This window comes from Balaenoptera musculus, chromosome 3, assembly GCF_009873245.2.
Source record: "Balaenoptera musculus isolate JJ_BM4_2016_0621 chromosome 3, mBalMus1.pri.v3, whole genome shotgun sequence".
Taxonomy (NCBI): domain Eukaryota; kingdom Metazoa; phylum Chordata; class Mammalia; order Artiodactyla; family Balaenopteridae; genus Balaenoptera; species Balaenoptera musculus.
Window position 1 is genome coordinate 65,269,975 of NC_045787.1, and position 23,195 is coordinate 65,293,169.

The window sequence follows — 23,195 nt, forward strand, 5'->3', positions numbered from 1 at the left end:
AGAATTCATTAGCTTTCTGCTCTTTTTCATGTGTGAAAATTGGGCTTGTGATTTTTGATAACTACCAATTTAATTTTGTTTCAAAGAAAAGATCTTTTTACGAATTCTTTATAAATTTTTCCAGGTGCTGGGCCAGGCCTCTTCTTGCATATTCATAGAAAACATGGGCATTCCCTGCTGTCTTTTTGTTGTTGTCAAGGAAACCCCCCAGTTCTCTACACAGGGATTACATTCTTCTTTCTTAATAGCTCTTAGATCATTCATTTGTGCAATGAATAAAAAATGTATTCACGGGCCCAGACAGTGTTCAGAACTTTTGGGGGGTGAGGGGGAGGGGCGTAGCCAAGGGGAGAGACGTGTGGTGAGAGGAGCAATAGGGATAAAAGGAATGGAAAAAGAAATGCTTTGTAAGGTTCCATTTTAATGAGGTAAAGTGAACATTTTATTTTGAAAAAGGCATTACCTATTTTTGTCAGTTTACAAAATTTATAACATTGCACCTCATGAGGCCAGTTTGTCACGTACAAATAGAAAAGCTGGTTAATAAGTGGCTTTATTGATAGAAGGATTCCAAGAATGGGGCCCTGGTTGAGGGCGTGGGGATGTGTTTTAGTGAAAACTGTTGTATATTTTTTTTCATTTGTATGGAAGTACTTTGATTTTTTTTTTTTAATAACACAATTGAGGCAATAGAAAAGGTAGAATATTCTTTCAACCTAGGGCATCATGTGGACAATTGAGAACCTATTTTATTGCATTAGAAACTGTGCTCCTTAGAGAGATATGCCAGTGTTTAGACTTTGAGTATGGATCAGGAAGGAAACATTGATCTATTGGCATGAAGGCTACAATTATTCTTAAAAAGAGTGGTTTGATTTGGGGGAGGAACATAAATTATGGTGAACCTTCTAAATACTTGCTAGAATTATTGTGATACTATATAAAGCATTTTTCCATAAATAATTTGAAGTCTAAGTAGGAGATCTGAAACTGGAAAGAAAGAATCTGTGGAGTGAGAGGAAAAGTTTAGTTGTATATCAGCATCCGTGTCTATGAAAATTTGACGTATTGTGTCACAGTACTATACCCGGACTTGCTTGCACCCAGTATATAATCAGCACACACTACCTTGACTGGCTTCTAGTGACTTTATCTTTTCATTTTAATACCACAGTATTCCTGGCGTCTCACAGGGTGAGTTCGTTTCTTTGGCCGTATGCTGCGCATAGTAGGTTTTGGTTTTTCTAAGTTGAGAAAGGGAAAAGAAAATATACTAATGTATGCTTTTGTAGAGTACAATGGAATCTACTAAAATTATCATTTTTTATTGTCTTGCTCTGCTCTGCTCTATAGGGGAACCATTTTACTCTCTGCAGATAGAACATTCTCTGCCCATCTCTTCACACTCACCTCCAGGAAATATTTTAAAGGCTTGTTGAAATAAAGTCATTCAATCAAGCTACTCTGCGGCTGGGGGAAAGAAAATAATGTCATCCATAGCTTAGTTGGGAAGGCAACTTGAAATAATTAGTAAGCAACAAGAGTATGCAATAAAGGCTAGTTGGTTGCTTTAATAAAAGGAAAAATAGAGGTAATATGAAGTAAGTTAATATAAGTGGCACCTTTTAGCAGGCAAAGTCTCAGAATTGAGCTCACAGGGAACTCTGGGCATTTATCCCCTCACTGAGCAGCTGTCCAGTTTACTCAGGAGGACCCAGAGTAGCACCGACCACGTGTCAGCCAGCTGACCAACAATGATGCCATTCTGTACAGGGGCTTGAGGAGCACCAAGAAATCCCCCAGGGCATAAATACTGCTCACACTGCTTCTCAACCTTGGCTCTATATCAGAATCACCAGGGAGCCTCCAGATAAAAATATCCACTACCCCATCCTCCACCAGATAATTTGAATCTGAATTTCTAGTGATAAGGCTCAGGCCTTTGTACTTTTTTTGTTTGTTTGTTTCTTTTCTTAAATTTGCTTTATTTAATTTTTTTTAATATTAGGTGTCTGTATTGTTAAATGCATGTGATTTTGATGCCTAGAGAATGTTGAACTCTACTGGTAAAGTAAAGGCTTTCTGACCTCAGACAGAGGCTGAACTATAGACATTCCTGGGGAAGGGGCTGCTTTAAGCCTCTGCAAGTTTAAGTTGTATTTTACCATTTTTAAGGAGGAAAAATAATATGCTTAATTTAGTCTCCCCTGAGTGAAACTGTGGCCTTTGATCATGTTTTGGGAAGTGCAGCTTTTCTCACAAATGTTAAATGAACCTTGGCATCTGTAAGTAAGGAAGAAAGTAGAATTAACTATCATTGAAATATATGTTTTTTAAAGTCTCAGAACAATTGTAATTGAATCAAAAGTGATAGTGAAGAGTGGAGAATACATCTGGAATTACCCGGAACTGCATACCTCACTTTGCTGTACCCATATTACCTTCTCTCTATCAACATGGAAATTAAAAGGAAATAAATATGCTTATAGCTTAAGGACTCTTTTGGCTATACTGCCAAAGTGAATTTGTTCATTATATATTTACATTTGAGAAAAACAGTGTGATAAGCCTATACAGCTTCTAGATTTGGAAAGAAAAAGAATGATAAAAAGAATATTGAGACTGTGCCTGCATATTTACATTATCTGATTTTTATAACCATAGAAGTCTTTAGTATTTGAGTTATCTGTATGCTCTTTTAGTTGTATCTCAGAATTTGAGCTATTATTGCAGCCAAAAAACAACAATTTTCAGTCCAAAAAAAAAGGCAAGTCTTTCAAAGGAAGTATCAAAGTAGTAAATGTAAACTTTTCCATTCTTTTTTTTAAATTAATTTATTTATTTTTGGCTGCGTTGGGTCTTCGTTGCTGCACACGGGCTTTCTCTAGCTGCAGCGAGCGGGGCCCACTCTTTCTTGTGGTGCACAGGCTTCTCATTGCAGAGCACGGGCTCTAGGCATGCAGGCTTCAGCAGTTGTGGCGCATAGGCTTCAGTAGTTGTGGTGCGCAGGCTTCAGTAGTTGTGGCGCGAGGGCTTCAGTAGTTGTGGCTCATGGGCTCTAGAGTGCAGGCTCAGTAGTTGTGGCGCACGGGCTTAGTTGCTCTGCAGCATGTGGGATCTTCCCGGACCAGGGCTCGAACCCGTGTCCCCTGCATTGGCAGGCGGATTCTTAACCACTGCACCACCAGGGAAGCCCCAACTTTTCCATTCTTGATGATAAATAAATGTGTAGGCATTCATCCAACTAAATTCCCAAAAGAAGGGCTAAGTGGCTAGTGTAAGGAGAGCATTACATGTTTAAAGGATCCCTTCACTTTAATTATGGAATATAGAAGTTAGTAAGGAAGGTGAAACAAGTATATAATAACAACTGGGGAAGTTATAAATAAGAATAATATGACATAAGTCCTATGGCATACAAATTAAAGATACAGCCAATTTGGGCTGATGAGTTTTAGTGAAGAGGTGTCTAGGGGCTTCAGCTGGATCATTCATAAATACAGGGATAAAGTTCAAAGGAGGGTTTATGAAGATTCCAAGTTGGGGGCAGGAGTGTTCTTGTTGAACAGAAGTGTGAGTTGGGAATGAGGAGGACCTTGAGATGGGGGCTTGGATTCTCTGCATCCAACTTAGAGATGCAGAGAATAAGAACAGAGAATAAAAGGCAGAGGATAAATGTGGGTACAGTGATGCAGCTGTTTGAACACCCTACTGAAGAGGTCAGGTAGCAGAGATGACTTTTGAAGAAGGGGTGGTGTAATTAAAATAAAATGGTGTTTGGTAAGTTTAGTTTAGTAGCTATAATTTGGAGGCTTAGAAGGAAGTATATATATATATATATATATATATATATATATACACACACATATATATATATGTATATATGTATGTATGTATGTATTTATGAGAGGCATTTGTTTTACTTTAGTCAAAGCTTTTTTACTCAAATTTTAAATCCTTGATTTTGACCAAAGTACTTTTCTGGTGTTAGGACATCTGGTAATTATTTGTCTATTATCTATCTCTCTAGCATCTACTTATCTATGAAAAGCTTTGACAATCTTAGAGAACTAACATGAAAAAGATAAGAAAAGTACTGCGGTATGGTTGGTTTTTGTTTATTTGTTCTGCTTTCAAAGAAACACTTAGAAACCAAAATAACCTGGATTTTCTTTCATATAGCTCTTTATCTTATTGTTCAAAAATGCTTGAAGGGCCCAAAATTCCTTGATTAAGCTCTCCAGGAAAGCCCTTACTCTTTAAAAGTTGGAAGTTAGGAAGTCCCTTGAGCCTCGTCTATAAGCAAGAAAAGCCCACACTCAGTGATAACTCCTTAAGCGCACTTAGACCAGATGACTGTATCTAAACACATTCTTTCCACTTGAAAGAACAGCATTATTAGAGGATTATCTGAATTTGGGAAAAGAGATGATTCCCATTTATCATCCCCATATCATGTCTGCCTCAAAAGTGAGGCCATCAGAAACACTTATCTTGTTTATTACCCTTTCTGGGTGCAAAATTCATGAATTGAAAAATATGGAGCTCCTTGCTCAGCAAGAGGGAGCTGTCAGTAAGATAGCATGCTTGGGTGGTCCACCAAATGAACCTCAGCTAGCAGAGCTAATAGGGAGATGCAGGTCACAGAATCCAATCTTGATCTCCCAGCCTCTAGCGTAATCTCTCACCTCTGGAGGAATTGGGTATTGATATAAATATTACGTGATTTTCAATTATTAATGTAATTAAGTATGCAAAAACAACTGACAAGATTTGGGGAGGATGTTTATATCTTGATCACTAATGTCAATTCTTTTTTCAACATCCTGAGTTGGCACCATTTTTAGTGCCTCAAATTTTGAAAATGATGGGGAATTTAGGATGTCTGAGACAATCTAGTTGAAATGCACATTAGGTGGTTTTCTTTGCTTTATAAGGTGCCAGTTAGCATTTTACTTTAATTAAGAACATATCAAAGGTGAATGAAATTGAAGCATTTGCTTATGTCTGGTTATTAGATTCATAGGTATGTGTCAGAAAGCTTAAACGTCTTAGAGAACTTCAAGTTTTCTCTATTTTAGTTCTATAAGTGTTTCTTAAGTACTTCAGTATGGCTGTCTATTGTACTTTTTAAATAAAGAACCAAAATCTTTTTTGATGCACGTTAAGATGAAATCTATTTTAATAAAGAAATGTGATCCTAATATCTCTCTGCTGAGTAGATTTGTATATAATTACATTTAATTAAAAGCTCTTAAATTGTAAAATTCCCTATAGAGAACATGAACTTTAGCCAGCTGCCTCTGCATCTTAGCAACTATGTTTTGTGTCTGCTAACAGTTAAGACTGGAAGACTTGTGCTATGTCTACAAAACTCTGCCATGAAGTACTTAAAAATACTTGGTGAATAATTTGAGGTCAGCTAGCAGTAAAGCTTTGTGTGAAATGCCATTAAAAAAAAATCTATTAACCGTGGTACCAGTATATTCAAGTCAAGCTGTTAAAATACATTCATGTAAACATAGAAAAGATTATACATACACCTTGTGGAGTTTTGTGGTTTGACTCTTGCAATCCAAATAAAAGTTATATCACCCTTAGAATAAAATTCTAAAATAGAGCCGTCTTTTATAAGGACTTGTTCATCTAAGAGCTGGGAATATTAATTACTCCCTGAGGTTGCACTGTTGGCACAAAGTAGAGCAGATCACAACTTTGTAATGAAATACCTGCTTTCACAATAGCACAGGTGTCCCCCTGCCACACCCTACAAAGAAACTTTTCTGGTTTGCAATAATTATAGCTCTTGCAACTCTCTCATAGCATGCGTGGTGGGTGATGGTGGTGACAAGAAAGGGGGATGAAGAAGTAATTTCAGAAACTAAATAAACAAAGAGGAGCAAATAGGAATATGGGTGAGATGTAGGTGGCAGCGGTAGGAAAGAATTCACCTATCTATACTAGGTAGGTTTCATGAAATTTTTAAAATATGGAAACAAACTAGCCACGCTGAGAATGAAATGTAGATTTATCTGTAGAGAATCTGTTGGCAGAAAAAAATTATCTTCAAAGCCCTGGGCAATGAATATTTTTGTTACCCTCAAACCAATACTAAGAAAACGGAAGAAACCATTTGGAACACAACTTATTTTAATAATAAATACCAGTAACTTAATTGTGAGAAGATTCCTTGGGAATCTTCCTTCAGAAAAAGGAAACAAAATAATTCCAACTCACATTTCATATCTTCATTTTATTTAATAATTCTCATTTAGTGAAATATTTTTACAGTACATATCCAGTGAGCACTTTTTTTTTTTTTTTCCAATGAGCACTTTTAAAATCACTGTTTATTACGATGTGCTGATAGTTCTTTGGTCAGAGCCAGCTTCAAGGTACCATGAGAAGTATAAGATGAAACAGCTTAAAGTATTTCTGTGTTTTCTACCATTCTGAGGCAAGTCAGATCAGATGCTTATAAGGCAAGTGGAAAAAGGAATCCTAATTTAAATTTAATGATTGGTACATTCGCAATATGTACACTGAAAAAGTGTCCTTTTTTAAAAAAAAATAGGGAGAAAAGAGTTATAGTAAGGTCATTTCTCTAACCTATTGGCAAGAGCATTTGTTTCAGAGAGAGAGAGATTTGGAAGATACCCTTGGAGGTCTTAGGTCTCTGTAAAGTTGGTAAACATGTGTCTGCCATATAGTCTCATAGATAATAGGTACTCAGTAAATTTTGTGCAATCAGTTGGTCCTGGGGAGATAACATGTTTGGGTGCCATGCATGTTTGTGGTGGTACGTTTAATTTTGCGTGCAAAAACCAGTATGATGCCGAGCTGTGTTGTGAAGTATATGCAAAGACCACTCTCTGCTGTGTTTGTATGGCTGTGATTGAAATATTGTGATATTTATTTAGGTTAGAAAATATATTCCATCTAATATTTGAGTCTTTTGGTGAAATTTTCTAATACAATGGTCTAAAATACTAAGAAGTCCTCATAGATTTATGAGCAATAAGAAATGTCAGAGTTCCTTACCCAAGTGGAAAATGGACTAAAAGAATATTATCCTTTGTTCATTGAACTAAAACTAGAGAATATAAAGTGAATGTCAGGGACACTAATTAATTGAATTAAGTAGACAATAAGAGTTGATAGTCAATGAAATTACTATATAAATTGTTGATTTACAATGACTTCTTTGTTTTCTTTGCTAGAAAAACATTTTATTTTAAATTATTCATTCCTTTGTGAAAAATGTAAGTGAGCATCAGGGTGTCAGTTCCTTTGACATGCTGACATTTGACACACTGACATGCCTCTGTGTCTTTTCTCTTTCTGCTTTATTCCACCCCACTTATTTTTAGAGCTACCAACATGATACTTAATGAAACCTCTATCTATAATTATTCACTAAGAAGATCGTGGGATATGTTTATATCAGTTTTGTTTTCTAAAAAAGTAAGGAATTTATTTAGAAATCCATACAAATCTATAATAACATTGAGTATTTTTACCCTATTCCTAGCCTAGGAGTTTATAAATAAAGAATACCAAGCAGTTATTTCCTTATTTATCCTTGTGTTTGGCTGGAGAAGCTTGGCTGAATGGTTAGTTTAATCTCAACTACTTGTAAAAAGGTACAAAATGTGGTGGGGATTTTTTATATGCTTGACACAGACCCATGCTTCTTATTGAAATTCTTTCTGTATTTAAATATAAGATGCTGTGGGAATTTAGCAACTGTATGTGTGATAATTCTTAATAGTGAATTCTCATTTACACCCAGTGAAACCTAATGAAAAGGGTTGTATGTAAAATGACACTATAAGCAATATAAGATAGGCGTATTTTTGAAGTTCCTGTTAAACCCTACAGAGTTGAACAGAATAGTTTAACTGAGTGTGGCTTAATTCTACTATGTTCAAATAGTATTAACAATGAGAGACTACTTGATTTGGTGATTAGATAAGATTCTCAATGTGACATTTCAAGAGATTCATTTGTACAGAAGGCATTTAAAGATGTATTCTCTCATATACCTATATATGCACATGCATGTATAGTCTCTCACATTCTTTTTTCTTAGTGAAAGGTAGCCTTCAACACAAGCCATATTAAAAGGTGTTTATCATCTGAAGATGTTTTCTTTTAAAATGTATACACCATGAGGCAATATAAGATCACAGTATCAACTTCAGTGATCTAATATTGAACGAACTTATTCTTTTTGGGAAAAAAAGGTAAGGCATTTAGCCATTTCCTTAAGTTTGGCAGTTAGGAGTAGTTGTAACATCTGTGGCAGAAATCATCTGTATTAATTTTATATTTTTATAATATACTGGAGTTATGTATTGACCTCATTTCTCTTTATGGTAGAAATATTTTTCATTCATTTGAATACCTATACTCCTTTGTTTACATAGTTGAAAGGCTGAACGTATGGGGTGGAGATATAAGGAATGATTTGTAGTGTGTGAAAGTTAAATAGGATGGACATATATATGTATATATATATATATTTAGGGAAGAGTATCCCACTCCAACACAAATAGTGTTTTATGGAGACAATACAGTGAAAATGGGATACAGAAAAAAAAAGTTTTCTTTTTTGTTTTTATTAGAGTGAAAGGGATAAATGTAAATATGGTATATGTTCCAGTTACATAAAAGTCTTATGGTCTTTGGGGGTTTTTTTAGCAAACCATAGTTAAAAACAGAAGGAGCTCCGTAAAGTTTCTGTTTTTTTTTTTTTTTTTTTTAGTTACCTTTTTTTTTTGGCTGTGTTGCGTCTTCGTTGCTGTGTGCAGGCTTTCTCTAGTTGTGGTGAGCGGGGGCTACTCTTCCTTGCGGTGCGTGGGCTTCTTATTGCAGTGGCTTCTCTTGTTGTGGAGCACGGGTTCTAGGCACGTGGGCTCAGTAGTTGTGGCACACGGGCTCTAGATCTCAGGATCAGTAGCTGTGGTGCACAGGCTTAGTTGCTCCGCGGCATGTGGGATCTTTCCGGACCAGGGATCGAACCTGTGTCCCCTGCATTGGCAGGCGGATTCTTAACCACTGCGCCACCAGGGAAGCCCCGTAAAGTTTTTATTGGTAGTTCATATACTTCTTATGTATTTATGTTGACATAAAGAATATAAACAATATTGCTACCTTCTCAATAGAGTATTTTTCTTTTTTGACATCGGTAAATGCTAGATACTGATCCTTTCATGCGTGGAAGGGTGTGGCTTTTTAATTAATTAATTAATTTGTCTGCCCCCAGTCTTTGTTGCGGCGGCATGCCCCATCTTTCGTCGTGGCATGTGGGCTCTAGTTCCCTGACCAGGGATGGAACCCAGGCCCCTGCCTTGGGAGCGCCGAGTCTTGACTGCTGGCCCACAAGGAGCATCCCGGGAGCAGCTTCTTACAACAGGAGCCATCTCCCTACCGATGGGGGGCAGGGGTGACTCCATCGTAATTATTCCCCCTCTAAATTCTCAGGTTCAGCCTAAGTGTGTGTGGCGTGGGTCAGGGCTAGGCTGAAAGTTAACTCTGCGACAGTGTTCCTGGGGCCAGAGGAGGAGACACGGGGCCATCCCCCGTGCTTCTCTTTGTCTTCTTCCTGGGTTAGCACACCCGCAGGTACCTTTTTGCACTGCCGTGACACTGAGACTAGGACAGCTGCAGTGACAGGACCCTCTCCTAGGATGACTGAACTCCTCTCTGATGAAAGTGAGGGTGCAGAATGGCCTCCCTCCTGGCATTTGGACAAGGAGCTTTGCTGGTGGATATCTGGAGACAGAAAAGGCAGTTGGGCTTAGTGGTTGGTACCCTGTGGCAATCTACAATCTAGGAAATGTTCTGAGGATAAGTGTTATTTAAAGTATGCTAGTTCTAATGTTTGGCTGTGACTCCTGAACTTCCTTTGGAGAAAAGGCTAATAAAAAGAAGGATAACTGACTGAATCCAGGTCACCTCTCATGAAGGATAAAGGTGTAAAGGTGTGGAGGGCTCTTCTTTCCTGGTGCTTTCAGTGAGCCATCCCTGCATGGAGACCCCCCTCTCCCTCCAGGGCTTCCTGCCCTCGTGTATGGGATGTGCCTGCAGCCTACGCAGCTAAGTCTTGTCTCACTGTTGCCTTGGGGTGGGGTTGTCATCACACTGTGAAAGGGCTATAAAGAAATCTCTCTTTTGCTTTTCTAAAAACAGTCTTCTCTAGGACAAATTATGACAAAAGGCCAGAAGGACTCGCTTCTCATTTCCTTATTGAATACAGGGCATCTAAGCGTCCTCCTACATTAAGGACAGCAATCAGTTACTTTTTCTGTATGATCTGGTGAAGTGGTCTTAACTTTTAACTTTTTTTCAGGTCACACAAAGATCAATTCCTATATTTCATGATTACAATGTGTGTATGTGATTCCTTGTTCCATTTTAAGGACGTTGCTGTGTTAAACATGTTGAAGACTTTTCATAACCCGTTGCTACAATCTTAAATTGGATTTATTTTTCCCATTGTTAATATCAAAGAGCAAATTTGAAGACTGAGAACCATGTATAGAAGGGTGATTGCTCTTAATGTGAAAAGATTTGAATCCTTCTTTGTGTGTGAGAGTGTGATCACCCAGCCTTGCTATCGATTTCTTCTGTCGTACACTGCCAAATCTTCTATTTAAGTATTGTGAAAACTCTTTGTTTTTTTCAGGTCGAATGAGTGATTTGAGTGTAATTGGTCATCCAATAGATTCAGAATCTAAAGAAGATGAGCCTTGTAGTGAAGAAACAGATCCAGAGCATGATCTAATTGCTGAAATATTACCTGAGCTAATTGAAATTGATCTATACCACAGTGAAGAGGATGAAGGGGAAGACGAGGAGTGTGCCAATGCCACTGAAGTCACGACCACCCCATCTGTGCAGTACATAAATGGAAAGCATCTGGTTACCACTGTGCCCAAGGACCCAGAAGCGGCAGAAGCTAGGCGTGGCCAGTTCGAAAGTGTTGCACCTTCTCAAAATTTTTCAGACAGCAGTGAAAGTGATAGTCATCAGTTTGTAATCACCAAAACTGGAATGCCTACTGCCATGCAACCTAATGAGTCTAAAGAAACAACTGAATCCCTTGAAATTACATGGAGACCTGAGATTTACCCTGAAGCACCAGAGCATTTTTCAAGTGGTGAGCCTGATATTTTCACCGCAGCCCCAGGCCGTGAGGGAGAAGCCACAGAGGGGCCAGAATCAATCACAGAGAAAAGTCCTGACCTTGATAATCTGGTATATGAACATACTGAATCGGTACCTCTGTTTCCTGAAGAGTCTTCAGGAGATGCTGCCATTGACCAAGAATCTCAAAAAATGGTCTTTTCAAGGGCTACAGAAGGAACATTTGGTGAAGAGGCAGAAAAAAGTACTTCTACCACATATACTCCAAGTATAGTTGCAAGTTCTGTATCAGCGCATGTTTCAGAGGATGTATCATTTACCTTAACAGGGACTCCACGGCCTGATGAGCCATTGTCCACAGTAGAAAGCTGGGTGGAAATAACCCCTAGACAAATTGTAGAGTTCTCAGGAAGTCCTTCAATTCCAATTCCAGAAGGCTCTGGGGAAGCAGAAGAAGATAAAGATCAAATGTTTGCCATGGTAACTGATTTATCACAGAAAAATATTACAGATTCTCTCGTTACTTTAGACACTAGCAAGATAATGATCACAGAGAGCCTTTTGGATGTCCCTGCAACCACCGTATATTCGGTTTCTGAACAATCTTCTGCAGTAGTGCCTACCAAATTTGCAAGGGAGACAGACACTTCTGAGTGGCCTTTCAGTACATCTCTTGAGGGAAAGACAAGGAAAGATGAGGAGAAGGGAACTACAGGTACGGCTTCTACAGTTGAGGTACATGCGCCCACACAGAGATCAGATCAATTAACTTTACCCTCTGAATTAGAAAGCTCAAATGAAGCTACATCTAGTGATTCAGTATCTGCTACCAGGAAGAGTTTTATGTCCTGGATGACACCCACAGAGTCTGAAACGGAAACAGCAAATTCTACTCTTGTCTTTACAGAAACTAATGTTTTAGACCATCTGGGGGCACAGACTGCTGAGCCCAGCCTTAGCAGTCAACCTGGGGTTCGGGAAGTGCCGCCCACTGTCCCAGGTAGCCCCGTCTCTGTCTTTATGGAGCAGGGTTCTGGAGAAGCTGCTGCTGACCCAGAAACCACCACTGTTTCTTCATTTGCATTAAATTTAGAGCCTGAAATTCAAGCCAGAAAGGAAGCATCTGGCACTTTGTCTCCACACGTGGAAATTGTATTCCCTTTTGAGCCAACTGGACTAGTTTTGAGTACTGTAATGGACAGAGAGGTTGCTGAAATTAAAAGCCAAACATCCAAGGAAAACATGATTTCAGAGATCTCAGGAGAGCCAACTCCTGGGGCAGAAATAAAAGGCTTTTCTACAGATTTTCCTTTGGAGGAAGATTTCAGTGGTGACTTCAGAGAATACTCAACAGTATCTCATCCCATAACAAAAGAAGAAACGGTAATGACGGAAGGCTCTGGGGATGCAGCATTTAAGGATACCCAGATGTCACCATCTGTAATACCTACTTCAGACCACAGTAATCACACAGCTGACTCAGAAGAGCCTGGTAGCACCTTGGTCAGCACTTCAGCCTTCCTTTGGGAAGAGTTCACAGCCTCAGCTGAGGGCTCAGGTGAGCAATTGGTCTCAGTAAGCAGCTCTGTTGACCAAGTGTTTCCCAGGGCTGTGGGAAAAGTCTCTGGGACAGATTCCCCATTTATTGACCAAAGATTGGGTGAAGAAGGTGCTATCAATGAAACTGATAAAAGATCCACCATCGTGCCAACAGCAGAAGCTGAAAGTACTAAAGCTTCAAAGGAAAAGGAGGAAGTGAAGGTCAATGGCACAGTTTCAATGGACTTTCCTCCAACTATGGAGCCGGACAAATTATGGCCCAGGAAAGAAGTCAACCCTGTAAGGCAAGGAATTGAAAGTGAAATAGTGTCAGAGGAAAAGATTCAAGAACAAAAATCTTCTGAACCCCCTCAAAGCTCTGTTGCACCAGAACAAACAACTTTCGATTCCCAAACATTTCCTGAAACTGGACTCCGAACCACAGATTATTCTACACTAACAACAAAGAAAACTTACAGTAACAATAAGAACATGGAGGGGGAAGGCATTTCCTCAGTTGACGTGTCTACTCCAAACCTAGATTCAGAGAGCTTAGAGTCGTATACTACTCTCCCTGAAGTTACCGAAAGATCCCATATTTTCTTAGCTACTGCCTCAGTGACCGAATCAATACCAGCTGAAAGTGTAATTACAGGTTCAACAATCAAAGAGAAAGAAAGTATAAAACCCTTTCCCAAAGTTATGAGACCAACAATTGAAGAGTCAGATACGGATCTTTTATTCTCTGGACTGGGATCAGGAGAAGTTCCGCCCACTACAGGATCTGTGAACTTTACTGAAATAGAACAAGTCATTAGCACATTATATCCCCAGACTTCTCAAGTGCAAAGTTTAGCAACCAGCATCTTAAATGACACAACTGGAGACGATGAGGGAATGGGAAATGTGGCAAATGAAATCAGACCACTCATTTCCAAAATAGACAGCATCTTCGAAGCCAGTGAGACAGCACCCAGCACAGCCTTACTAGAAATTTTAAGTGACACCACAACAGAAGGACCCTTCACGGCAACTCTCACTTTCTCTACAGACACAGAACATCCTCAAAATCAGACACACAGTTGGGCAGAAGAAATCCAGACTAGGAGACCACAGACTATGACTGATCAAGTCTCTAACGAGAACACTTCAACAGCAGAAACTAAAGAAACAGCAACCCCTTCCACTGATTTTCTGACTAGAACTTATGGTCCTGAAACGGCCAAAGGATTTGTTACATCAACACCAAAACCATCTGACTGGTTTTATGAACATTCTGGAGAAGGATCTGGGGAATTGGATGTGGTTGATTTAGTCCACGCTTCTGGAACTACTCAGGCAACTAGGCAAGGCAGCACCACATTTGTTCCTGATAGATACCTGGAAAAACATCCTGAGGCTCCAAGTGCTGAAGCTGTTACTCTTGATGGATTCCCAACAGTTTCAGTGGCACTGCCTCTAGATTCAGAGCAGAATGAAAGCTCCCCTCGTCCAACTAGCACACTGTCAAGTACAGTGTCATATGAAACGTCCACAGAAGGTGCTGCAGACAGTTTCCAAGACCACTTTGGGGGATTCGAGGATTCCACATTAAAACCTGACAGAAGAAAAGCCACTGAAAATATTATTATAGATCTGGATAAAGAGGACAAGGATTTAATATTGACAATCACAGAGAGTACCATCCTTGAAATTCTACCTGAGCTGACATCAGATAAAAATACTATCATAGATATTGATCACACTAAACCTATATATGAAGACATCCTTGGAATGCAAACGGACTTAGATACAGAGGTACCCTCAGGACCACCTGGCAGCAATGAAGACAGCACTCAAGTTCTAGAGAAGTATGAGGCAGCTGTTAACCTCTCTTCAACCGAGGAAAACTTTGAGGCCTCTGGTGATACTCTTCTGGCTAATTATACTCAGGCAACACATAACGAATCGATGCCTCCTGAAAACAGAAGTCAGTTAGATCACACAGGCTTTATCTTCACACCTGGGATACCCATCCCTAGCCCAGAAACAGAATTAGATGTTTTGCTTCCCACAGCAACATCCCTGCCCATTCCTAGTAAGTCTGCCACAGTTAATCCAGAGATTGAAGAACCAAAAATTGAAGCAAAAACCCTGGATGACATCTTTGAATCAAGCACCTTGTCTGACAGTCAAGCTATTGCAGACCAAAGTGAAATAATATCAACATTGGGCCATTTGGAAAGGACACAGAATGAGGATGAAGAAAAGAAACATGTAGGTCCCTCTCTTCAACCAGAATTCTCTTCCGGGGCTGAGGAGGCACTGATAGATCCTACCCCCTATGTAAGTATTGGTACTACCTACCTTACGGCTCAGAGTTTAACAGAGGCACCTGATGTGATGGAAGGATCCAATCCCCCAGCTTCCACGGATACATCAACAGTTTTAGCTGTTGCAAAGCTGTTGTCTCAGACACCATCATCTCCTCCACTCAGTGTCCACTTAGGCAGCGGGGCCTCTGAGCACTCAGAGGACCCCCAGCCAAGAGCTCTGCCAAGTACAGATGCCAGCACGTCCCCAATACCCCCAGGAAAACTTGCAAATATTGAAGTGACTTTTAAACCCTCAAGTGAAGAGGACTTTCACATAACTGAGCCTCCATCCATATCTCCTGACACAGAGCCTTCAGAAGATGGAAGTAAACCTAAATTATTAGAACAAATGGAGGCTTCTGCCACAGAACTAATTGCTCAAGAAGAAACTGAGATTTTCCAAGACTCTCAAAACAAAACCAGTGTTCAACTTTCTGGAGACACAGTCAAGATATTTCCCAGTATTGAAACACCTGAGGCTGGGACTGTTGTCACAGCTGCAAGTGAAATGAAGTTAGAAGGTGCTACACTGTGGCCACATTCTACTTCTGCTTCTGTGATTTATGGGGTCGAGGCAGGTGTGGTGCCTCAGGCCAGCCCACAGACTTCTGAGAGGCCCACCATCCCTTCTCCTCTGGAAATAAACCCTGAAACACAAGCAGCTTTGATCAGAGGGGAGGATGCCACAGTAGCAGCACCAGAACAGCAAGTATCGGTGAGGATTCTTGATTCTAATAATCAGGCAACACTAAGCACCGCAGAGTTAAATACTGAGCTTGCAACACCATCATTTTCCCTTCTGGAAACTTCTAATGAAACCAGTTTCCTGATTGGCATTAATGAAGAGTCAGTGGAAGGCACAGCAATCTATTTACCAGGTAAGGGCACAACACTGATAAATCTGTTTCCAAGCTTGGAAACAGTCCCTTGGTCCTAACATAGATGTGTATATAATTTTTGTTGTGATGTTAAAATCAGTGAAGGTTTTTGTATTGTTCATATAACAGCAGGACAGGCCATAGTATTGATTCCATAATGAGATACAAAGAAAGTAAGTATAGACTATTTGGGGGCTTTAAAGATATGCTTTGTATTTTTCTGGGTGTAAGAAACAACACACAATTGCAACATGGAAAAATTGAAATTGTTAATGGTATAAAAATTCAATTTGGTTTTACCCACAACTAAAGTATTGCTTTGTCTTATGTCCCATAGTTATACATCTTAGTTTTAAAAACAGGAAAAACATCTTATTTTTAAAATATCTCTCATGAATGGGTGCAATTATGGCAATATCAAGATCTGTCAGGTCTTTAAAAATGAGAATAGTAAATAACTTTAATAAACACTTCACATAGTTCATGCAATATTGGTTATCAGTTCATACTTTTGTGTAATTCCCTTACTCCAGATAGTCTACATAATGCTTTTAACACAATGCCTAGCCATAAGGAGAATTCATCCAGTATATATTCAAGCTCTGCCTGTTGAGAGAAGATTTCTGTTTTTTTACTGAATGGACAGAAAGCACGAATTTGATGCTGGTTCATATAGACTGTGTCATTTAAGCTTCACAAAAAGGCTACAATGCACACGTTATTATCCCCATTTAAAAGGGTAGGACGTGGAGGTTCAGAGAAGTTCTGTAATTTGCCCGGGGTTGTAACCACACACATCGTGGCAAAAGTGGGATTTGAACCCAAATCAGCCCCACTCCAAAGTAGGTGGTTTTTTCTACTAGTTTTTGGTGGTTTCCTACTAATATAGTATAAAAATGAATAATTGATATTTAATGATATGTAAGTCAGAAATCTTGGACTGTTTACTGTGTAGAATTTACTTTCCTTTTAATCTAGCTTGATAATGTTGAAAAGTTCACTTTAATGGTGTTTTCCAAGAACAATGGAAATAACAATGTCAGTGGAAACCACAAGTAGCTATCACCACCTAGTTGCTACCTAGAAAAAGAAAAAGAAATCAGTACTTCTAGGACTGTGTTGGTTGAAAATATGATATTTTGATATCATATTTATATGATATCAAATATATGAAAATATTTTCATGAATATGTTTTACAGCATGGCTGTACTTAGAATTATTCTTCTGATCGTTTCAAACTTATCTTTTGCGCTACCAATGCTTCAGTTTGGCTTCAGATAGAGTGAAATAGTCATAAAGTGTAACTTTCATAAATGACTTGAAGTATTTCGTGAATAAAATTGATCAAAGGTGGCTGATGGATTTTTTTGTTGTCACTCTTTACTTAATCTGTAAATGATAACCTAGTAATCTGGCCAATATTTATTCTTTTGTAATTTAGTTGAAATATACTTCAGGTTAGAGAAAATATGATCTAGAAATCACTGGTAATAACTATATATAGAGAGAGAGTTGGATTTGACAAACGAATGAGAAATGTGTACCAGTTATCCAGTCCACAATGTTTACCTAGAATCAGAGCTTGCATCTTCATTGCAAAACACATTGTCACTTTAGGCTAATTCAGTAAACAGTAGCTCCTGTTGGATTGCCTGGTCTATCTGTTGCAGTTTCAGCTTTCAGAGATGACTACAAAGTGTTTAGGGGAGAATAAAATGCACAAAAACAAAACTATTCTAATCTAAACTACTTTAAGTTCACAGCCCCCTTCCTTGTCAAGTCCTTGTCCCATACTCTCGCATGGTTTCTCGTGTCTGTGGTGGGAATAATGCTGTACTTCACATTTGTGTGGCACGTCGCACTTTACCAAGCCCTTTCACTTAAATGTCATTTTGATTTTGCACTAAGAGCAGCATGTAGATGTGCTGTTGACCATAGCCTTGTCATCTAGGCAGTGTGCTTTCAAAAGCAGAAGGCTAAAATGGCTAGGGTGATTTTAAATATCTTTAGAACTATAGGAGAGTCTTAGCAAAATTGGGGTCGCTTTTGAAGAAATAGTTGCAACCATCTGAGTTAACCTAATTATCATGTTGAACCCACACACACGAATGTGTATCTATCAAGTCTTTCTAGTAGTCCAGAATTTTCTTAACACTCAGAAAGCGTGAGTTTGACTTTCCTGGGTGGGAAAGGCTCAGTTATCTTCTATAGCAGTACCTGTTTATCCAAATATTCATGTTTCATAAGTAGACATCTTTTCTTCGTGTACATTATTTCAGACTTTCAGGACTTCAATTTTTGACAATATGGTTTTTATTCCATATATGACCTATTTATTTCAATTCTTTTGTAAAACATTTAACTCTCATTTGGATTCTTAAACATTTGAAACAAGCAATTCTGGAAAAGTATTCAAATAATATATATAAGCTATTAATGTAAATAAAGTTATCCATGCAATATTACAGAATAATATAATATATATATTACAGAATAACATATGTAATAATATATATATTACAGAATAATAATAATATATTACAGAATAATACATAGTGTAAAAGTACTTGCATTTAGAAAATACGTATTAAACTGTTTTCTCCTCATAAATTTGTATCTCTGGCCTTTATATTGATCCGCTAGGAGTGTCAATTTTGTGTTTTAATAAGAAAATTGTAATAAACATTTGGGGTTTCATTTAAGGTGAGGTTTTTGTATTTGGGTTTGTTTTTATACAGTAGAGTTTAATCCATGTGTTGCTTTTCTTCAAGTATAGTTTAAAGGAGTACATTTGGAACGTGTTTTTGGAAAAAGCATATTAATGTAGCAGAAGAGACTTCAGTGCACACTTTCGAAGAAAAAGTTTCTGAGCATTAAGTGGTAAAAGGCAATAATAATTCAAATGATGGTAACAAGCCAATGCTAAAAAGAATGCATGTTCTGTGTATCCAGCCATTTCACATGAACTAACCTCGTTTAAAAGAATACATTTTCCATTCACTGTGCACATACGTGTAATCATTTTGACTAAAATCAATTGCCATTATCATGCCAACTAAATCTGCAGTAGAATGTATTAGTTGCCAGATACCATACAAAATATTGTTTAAAATAATGATGATTGAATCCCAGAAATGAATAGATGCAATTTGTAATAATTAGTTATAATGCCAAGAAACACTCCAGAGAGAAAAGTTAATGTTAATTTTTAATGTGTAGTATCTCTAAATTGCTATGGTAAAGCTTATGTTATGGTAGCAAGAAGTGGCATTTTATGCTAAAATATGTTGAAACTTAGAGATGAGCCTAATTGCTTTTCTTTCTTTCCTGAACATGGTAGGACCTGATCGTTGCAAAACAAACCCGTGCCTTAACGGGGGCACCTGTTATCCTACTGAAACTTCCTATGTGTGCACCTGTGTGCCAGGATACAGTGGAGACCAGTGTGAACTTGGTAAGATGTTCTCACGTGAAAGACCGTAGTGCTTTTCCAGAAGATGTACTGGGGGAGAATTTATATTGCTTGAATCAATCAGAGGATTTCGGAGAAACCTATGTGTAGATGAATTACATGTTAAGTGAAATTAAAATCATAGAGTAAGTTAAGTAGGGTGTGGGAAAGAGGGATAGATATTTACTGAATTTTGTTGATATACCCAAGACTCAGTGAAGCTTACTGGGATCAGCTGTGTCTTTGTGTGTTTTTTACACAGAGGCTTTACAAATGTAAAGTTGCGTTAAGTATTGACAAAAAATTTTTATCTGTCCCCACATCTGCACATCAATAAATTATCAATTTCAATACAAATTTTTTAAGAAAGCTCTTTTAAAAAATAGGGAGTTTTTATGTTTTGAGATAACTTGTTGCTCTGATGTGGAATGGGAAAGCTCCTTCTCTGGCTGTCCCTAGAGTCCAGCCTCAAGGGCTTGTGACATTGGTGTCTTCCTCCTCTCTTTTGGGTTCCAAAGAATATCACTGTCTCTTTACTAAATCAGTTCCTTTTACTCCCATTCTTACTTAAGTTTCCTTTTCCTTAAAAAAATTTTTAAAAAGGACCCCAGTTTTGATTTGGCTGAATATAGATGTTCACTCTAGGAGAGAAATGATGGGATCTACTGACTAGGTGCTCCTTTTAGCAGCACCATAATGGTTTACTCATAATGATCGAGTAAGGAAGGCCCATGGATTACACTTCAGATTACCCAGCAATATGGAGATAAAACCCCCAGCATTTATGTTAAAAGAATACTTATCTTTAAAAAAAAACAAAAGTCAACAGAGCTAGTAAGCTCTATTTGTGTGCTAATCAGTGAGGATATAGAGGTCGCAATAGATAACATTTAAGAAGTAATTATATTTTAAATATCAAATTTACATATATATGTATAAAAACATTTCTGTGGCCCCCATTCTTTTTCACATTACAATCAGTTAAAAATAATGAGTTATTATATGTGAAGCTGTTAGATCAGTAGTGGGCACTTAGCAAACACTATAAAAGTATTTGCCATCATTATTATATAATATTTTCCCTAAGGCCATTTCTTTAGGGAAGAATACAGTATATACCTCTTAGAAATTTAATTTACTTTGTATATTCATTTTTAATACTTAATATAAACATGAATTAAATTTTTAGTGGGGCTTCCCTGGTGGCGCAGTGGTTGAGAGTCTGCCTGCTAGTGCAGGGGACACGGGTTCGAGCCCTGGTCTGGGAGGATCCCACATGCCGCGGAGCGGCTGGGCCCGTGAGCCACAACTGCTGAGCCTGCGCGTCTGGAGCCTGTGCCCCGCAGCGGGAGGGGCCGCGATGGTGAGGGGCCCACGCACCGCGATGAAGAGCGGTCCCCGCACCGCGATGAAGAGTGGCCCCCACTTGCCGCAACTAGAGAGAGCCCTCGCGCGAACCGAAGACCCAGCACAACCAAAAATAAATAAATAAATAAAAATAAAAGTAGCTAAAAGGAGGAGGAAATTATAAAAAAAAAAAAAAAAAAAAAATTTTTAGTGGAATTACAAAATGCTATGGAATAAAGGCATTCATTTCATCACAAGAGATCATAGAGGTCTATGTTAGAAAGGTTGCATTTGATATAGATAAAAGTTGGGGAAGCTTTTGATAAGTGGGAGAGGGAGACTCAACACAGCAAACAAAAGCACAGAGACCACAAACTGCAGAATGCATCCTAGGGGCTACGAGTATTCAGGATGCCTACTTAGGGGTTTGTGAGAGGGAAACATTGGGAAAGAATATTGGAAAACTGGTTGGATCTAGATAGGTCTAAGAAGTCTTGGGTCCAATGTACTGAAGAGGTTTACTTCATACTCTAGTCAAGTGATTCTGAGACTTTAGCATGCGTGAGAATCCCTTATAGGGCTTGGTAAACTACAGTTTGTTGTTCCCATCCTCCACAATATCGGATTCAGTAGGTCTGGGGTGGGCCTGGGAACATGCATTTCTAATCTCAGGTGATGCCAATACTGCTGGTCCAGGGACCACACTTTGAGGACCACTGCCCTGGATAATTGGGGCCCTTGGAATGTTTAGAAGCCAATGAGTAAAATTATCTTGATTGTGTCTAAAGAAGATGACAATCAGCAGAGTGAAGGATATATTGGAGAGGGAAGAGCCCAGAGGCTATGCTCAGTTAAGTATTTTCAGTGTTTCACATGTGAGGTCATCAGAGTGTGAGCTGGGATAGGGGGTGGGAAGGCTAGGGGGATTCTTTTTTGGTTTTAGGACTCATGTGACTCATCTAAAAGCAGTGTAGATAATGACCCTACTCTGAATATATTTGAAATTTTCTTTGGGTTGCCAGATTTAGCAAATAAAAATATTAGAAGATCAGTTAAATTTGAATTTCGGATAAAAAAAGATAATTTTTTTTAGTATAAGTATGCACTAAATATAGCATGTGACATACTAAAGTTTCTCCTTTTTTTAATCTGAAATTAAAATTTAACTGGCTATCCTGTATTTCACCTGGCAATCTTACACTAAATAAGATCCTTTGACCTGTTTTGAAAGTACTTTTGTGACCTTTTACGATTTTATTTCAGATTTTGATGAATGTCACTCTAATCCTTGTCGCAATGGAGCCACGTGTGTCGATGGGTTTAATACCTTCAGGTGTCTCTGCCTTCCAAGCTATGTTGGTGCACTTTGCGAGCAAGGTAAGAGCTCTTGCAACATTTGTATGATGAACAGGTTGATACTTCAACTGTTAGTTCTAGACAGCCCCTTTTTTTTTTTTGAGCAATTTTGGCCATGCTGCAAATTCTTTTTTGCAGAGGAAATTCAGAGGTTGCCTAAATACATTAGGTTTCCTGATGTGTTCGTAGCTCACAACATATGAACAACAGTGTTGATTTGATCATTGTTGTTTTACTGATAGAATGGAATTGCAGACAGGCACACTGAGCTGAAGTTAAGGACATCTGTCCACCTAAAGGAATGTTGTTGTATGTATTCTTCCTGGGGACAAACTAGGCATTGATCTTAATCCATGTGTGTGGCTTGTACCAAGGAGTATTGAATTCAATGTTAGTTGCCTTTATTTTCTCCCCCTAAGCACATGAGACTCAATGGACTTATTGTTCATAGTCAATCATCTCTGGAGAATGAGTTAATACAGTTGTGCGAATACGTTCGCCTTGGCTTGGCAAATACTACAGAAAAGATATTGTGAACCAGGTTTCTTTCCTACTGAAGAAACATCTACTTTTTCTGAATGAAAGAAAGGCTTAAATTCATGATGGCTTGAATCGCGTGATCCCTGTCATTTGCATTTTATGGCCAACATGAGAGTGTATTTTGGGTGGTTAATGGTAACATTTCTGAACCCATCAATCAGAAACAGATTGCATACTCAGCACACTCAGTTTTGGACCATCGATTTCCTCTACTTAAAGTCATACGGTGGTTTGGCTTTGACAAAAGCTCTTAATGCCAAACTTCCATCCCACCCGACAAAATGAAAATGAGTGTCTGATAACTCAGGCACATTGGGTCTGGCCTCACATTTGGTTTTTCAGAATTAATCTGGATGGCACCACAATTAAAGCAAAACTAAAAGGAGCATGCATTGAATTGCCAGTGGAAGGGGATGGGTGATGCTTGGGTTTTTTAGGGTTTTTTTTTTTTCTTTTTCTTTATTGCATAGGATGGGTCTGTTTCAGAATTTTAAAAGGTAAATATGATAACTGACCAGCCAAGATCCTCTTCTTTAAGAAAAACAGTAAGAAAGATGCTATTTGTTGAAGAAAACAAA

General features: G+C 38.5%; 1 protein-coding gene across 3 annotated transcripts in view; it reads left to right on the forward strand.

Annotated features, from left to right (window-relative positions):
- Nucleotides 1-23,195, forward strand: part of VCAN (versican) — a 115,448-nt gene that overhangs the window by 62,861 nt on the left and 29,392 nt on the right. For all 3 annotated transcript variants that reach the window (XM_036846077.1, XM_036846079.1, XM_036846078.1), the window contains 3 exons: nucleotides 10,691-15,922; nucleotides 19,264-19,377; nucleotides 21,985-22,098. In XM_036846077.1, the coding sequence (XP_036701972.1) occupies nucleotides 10,691-15,922; nucleotides 19,264-19,377; nucleotides 21,985-22,098 (5,460 nt within the window). The remainder of the gene's footprint in view (nucleotides 1-10,690; nucleotides 15,923-19,263; nucleotides 19,378-21,984; nucleotides 22,099-23,195) is intronic.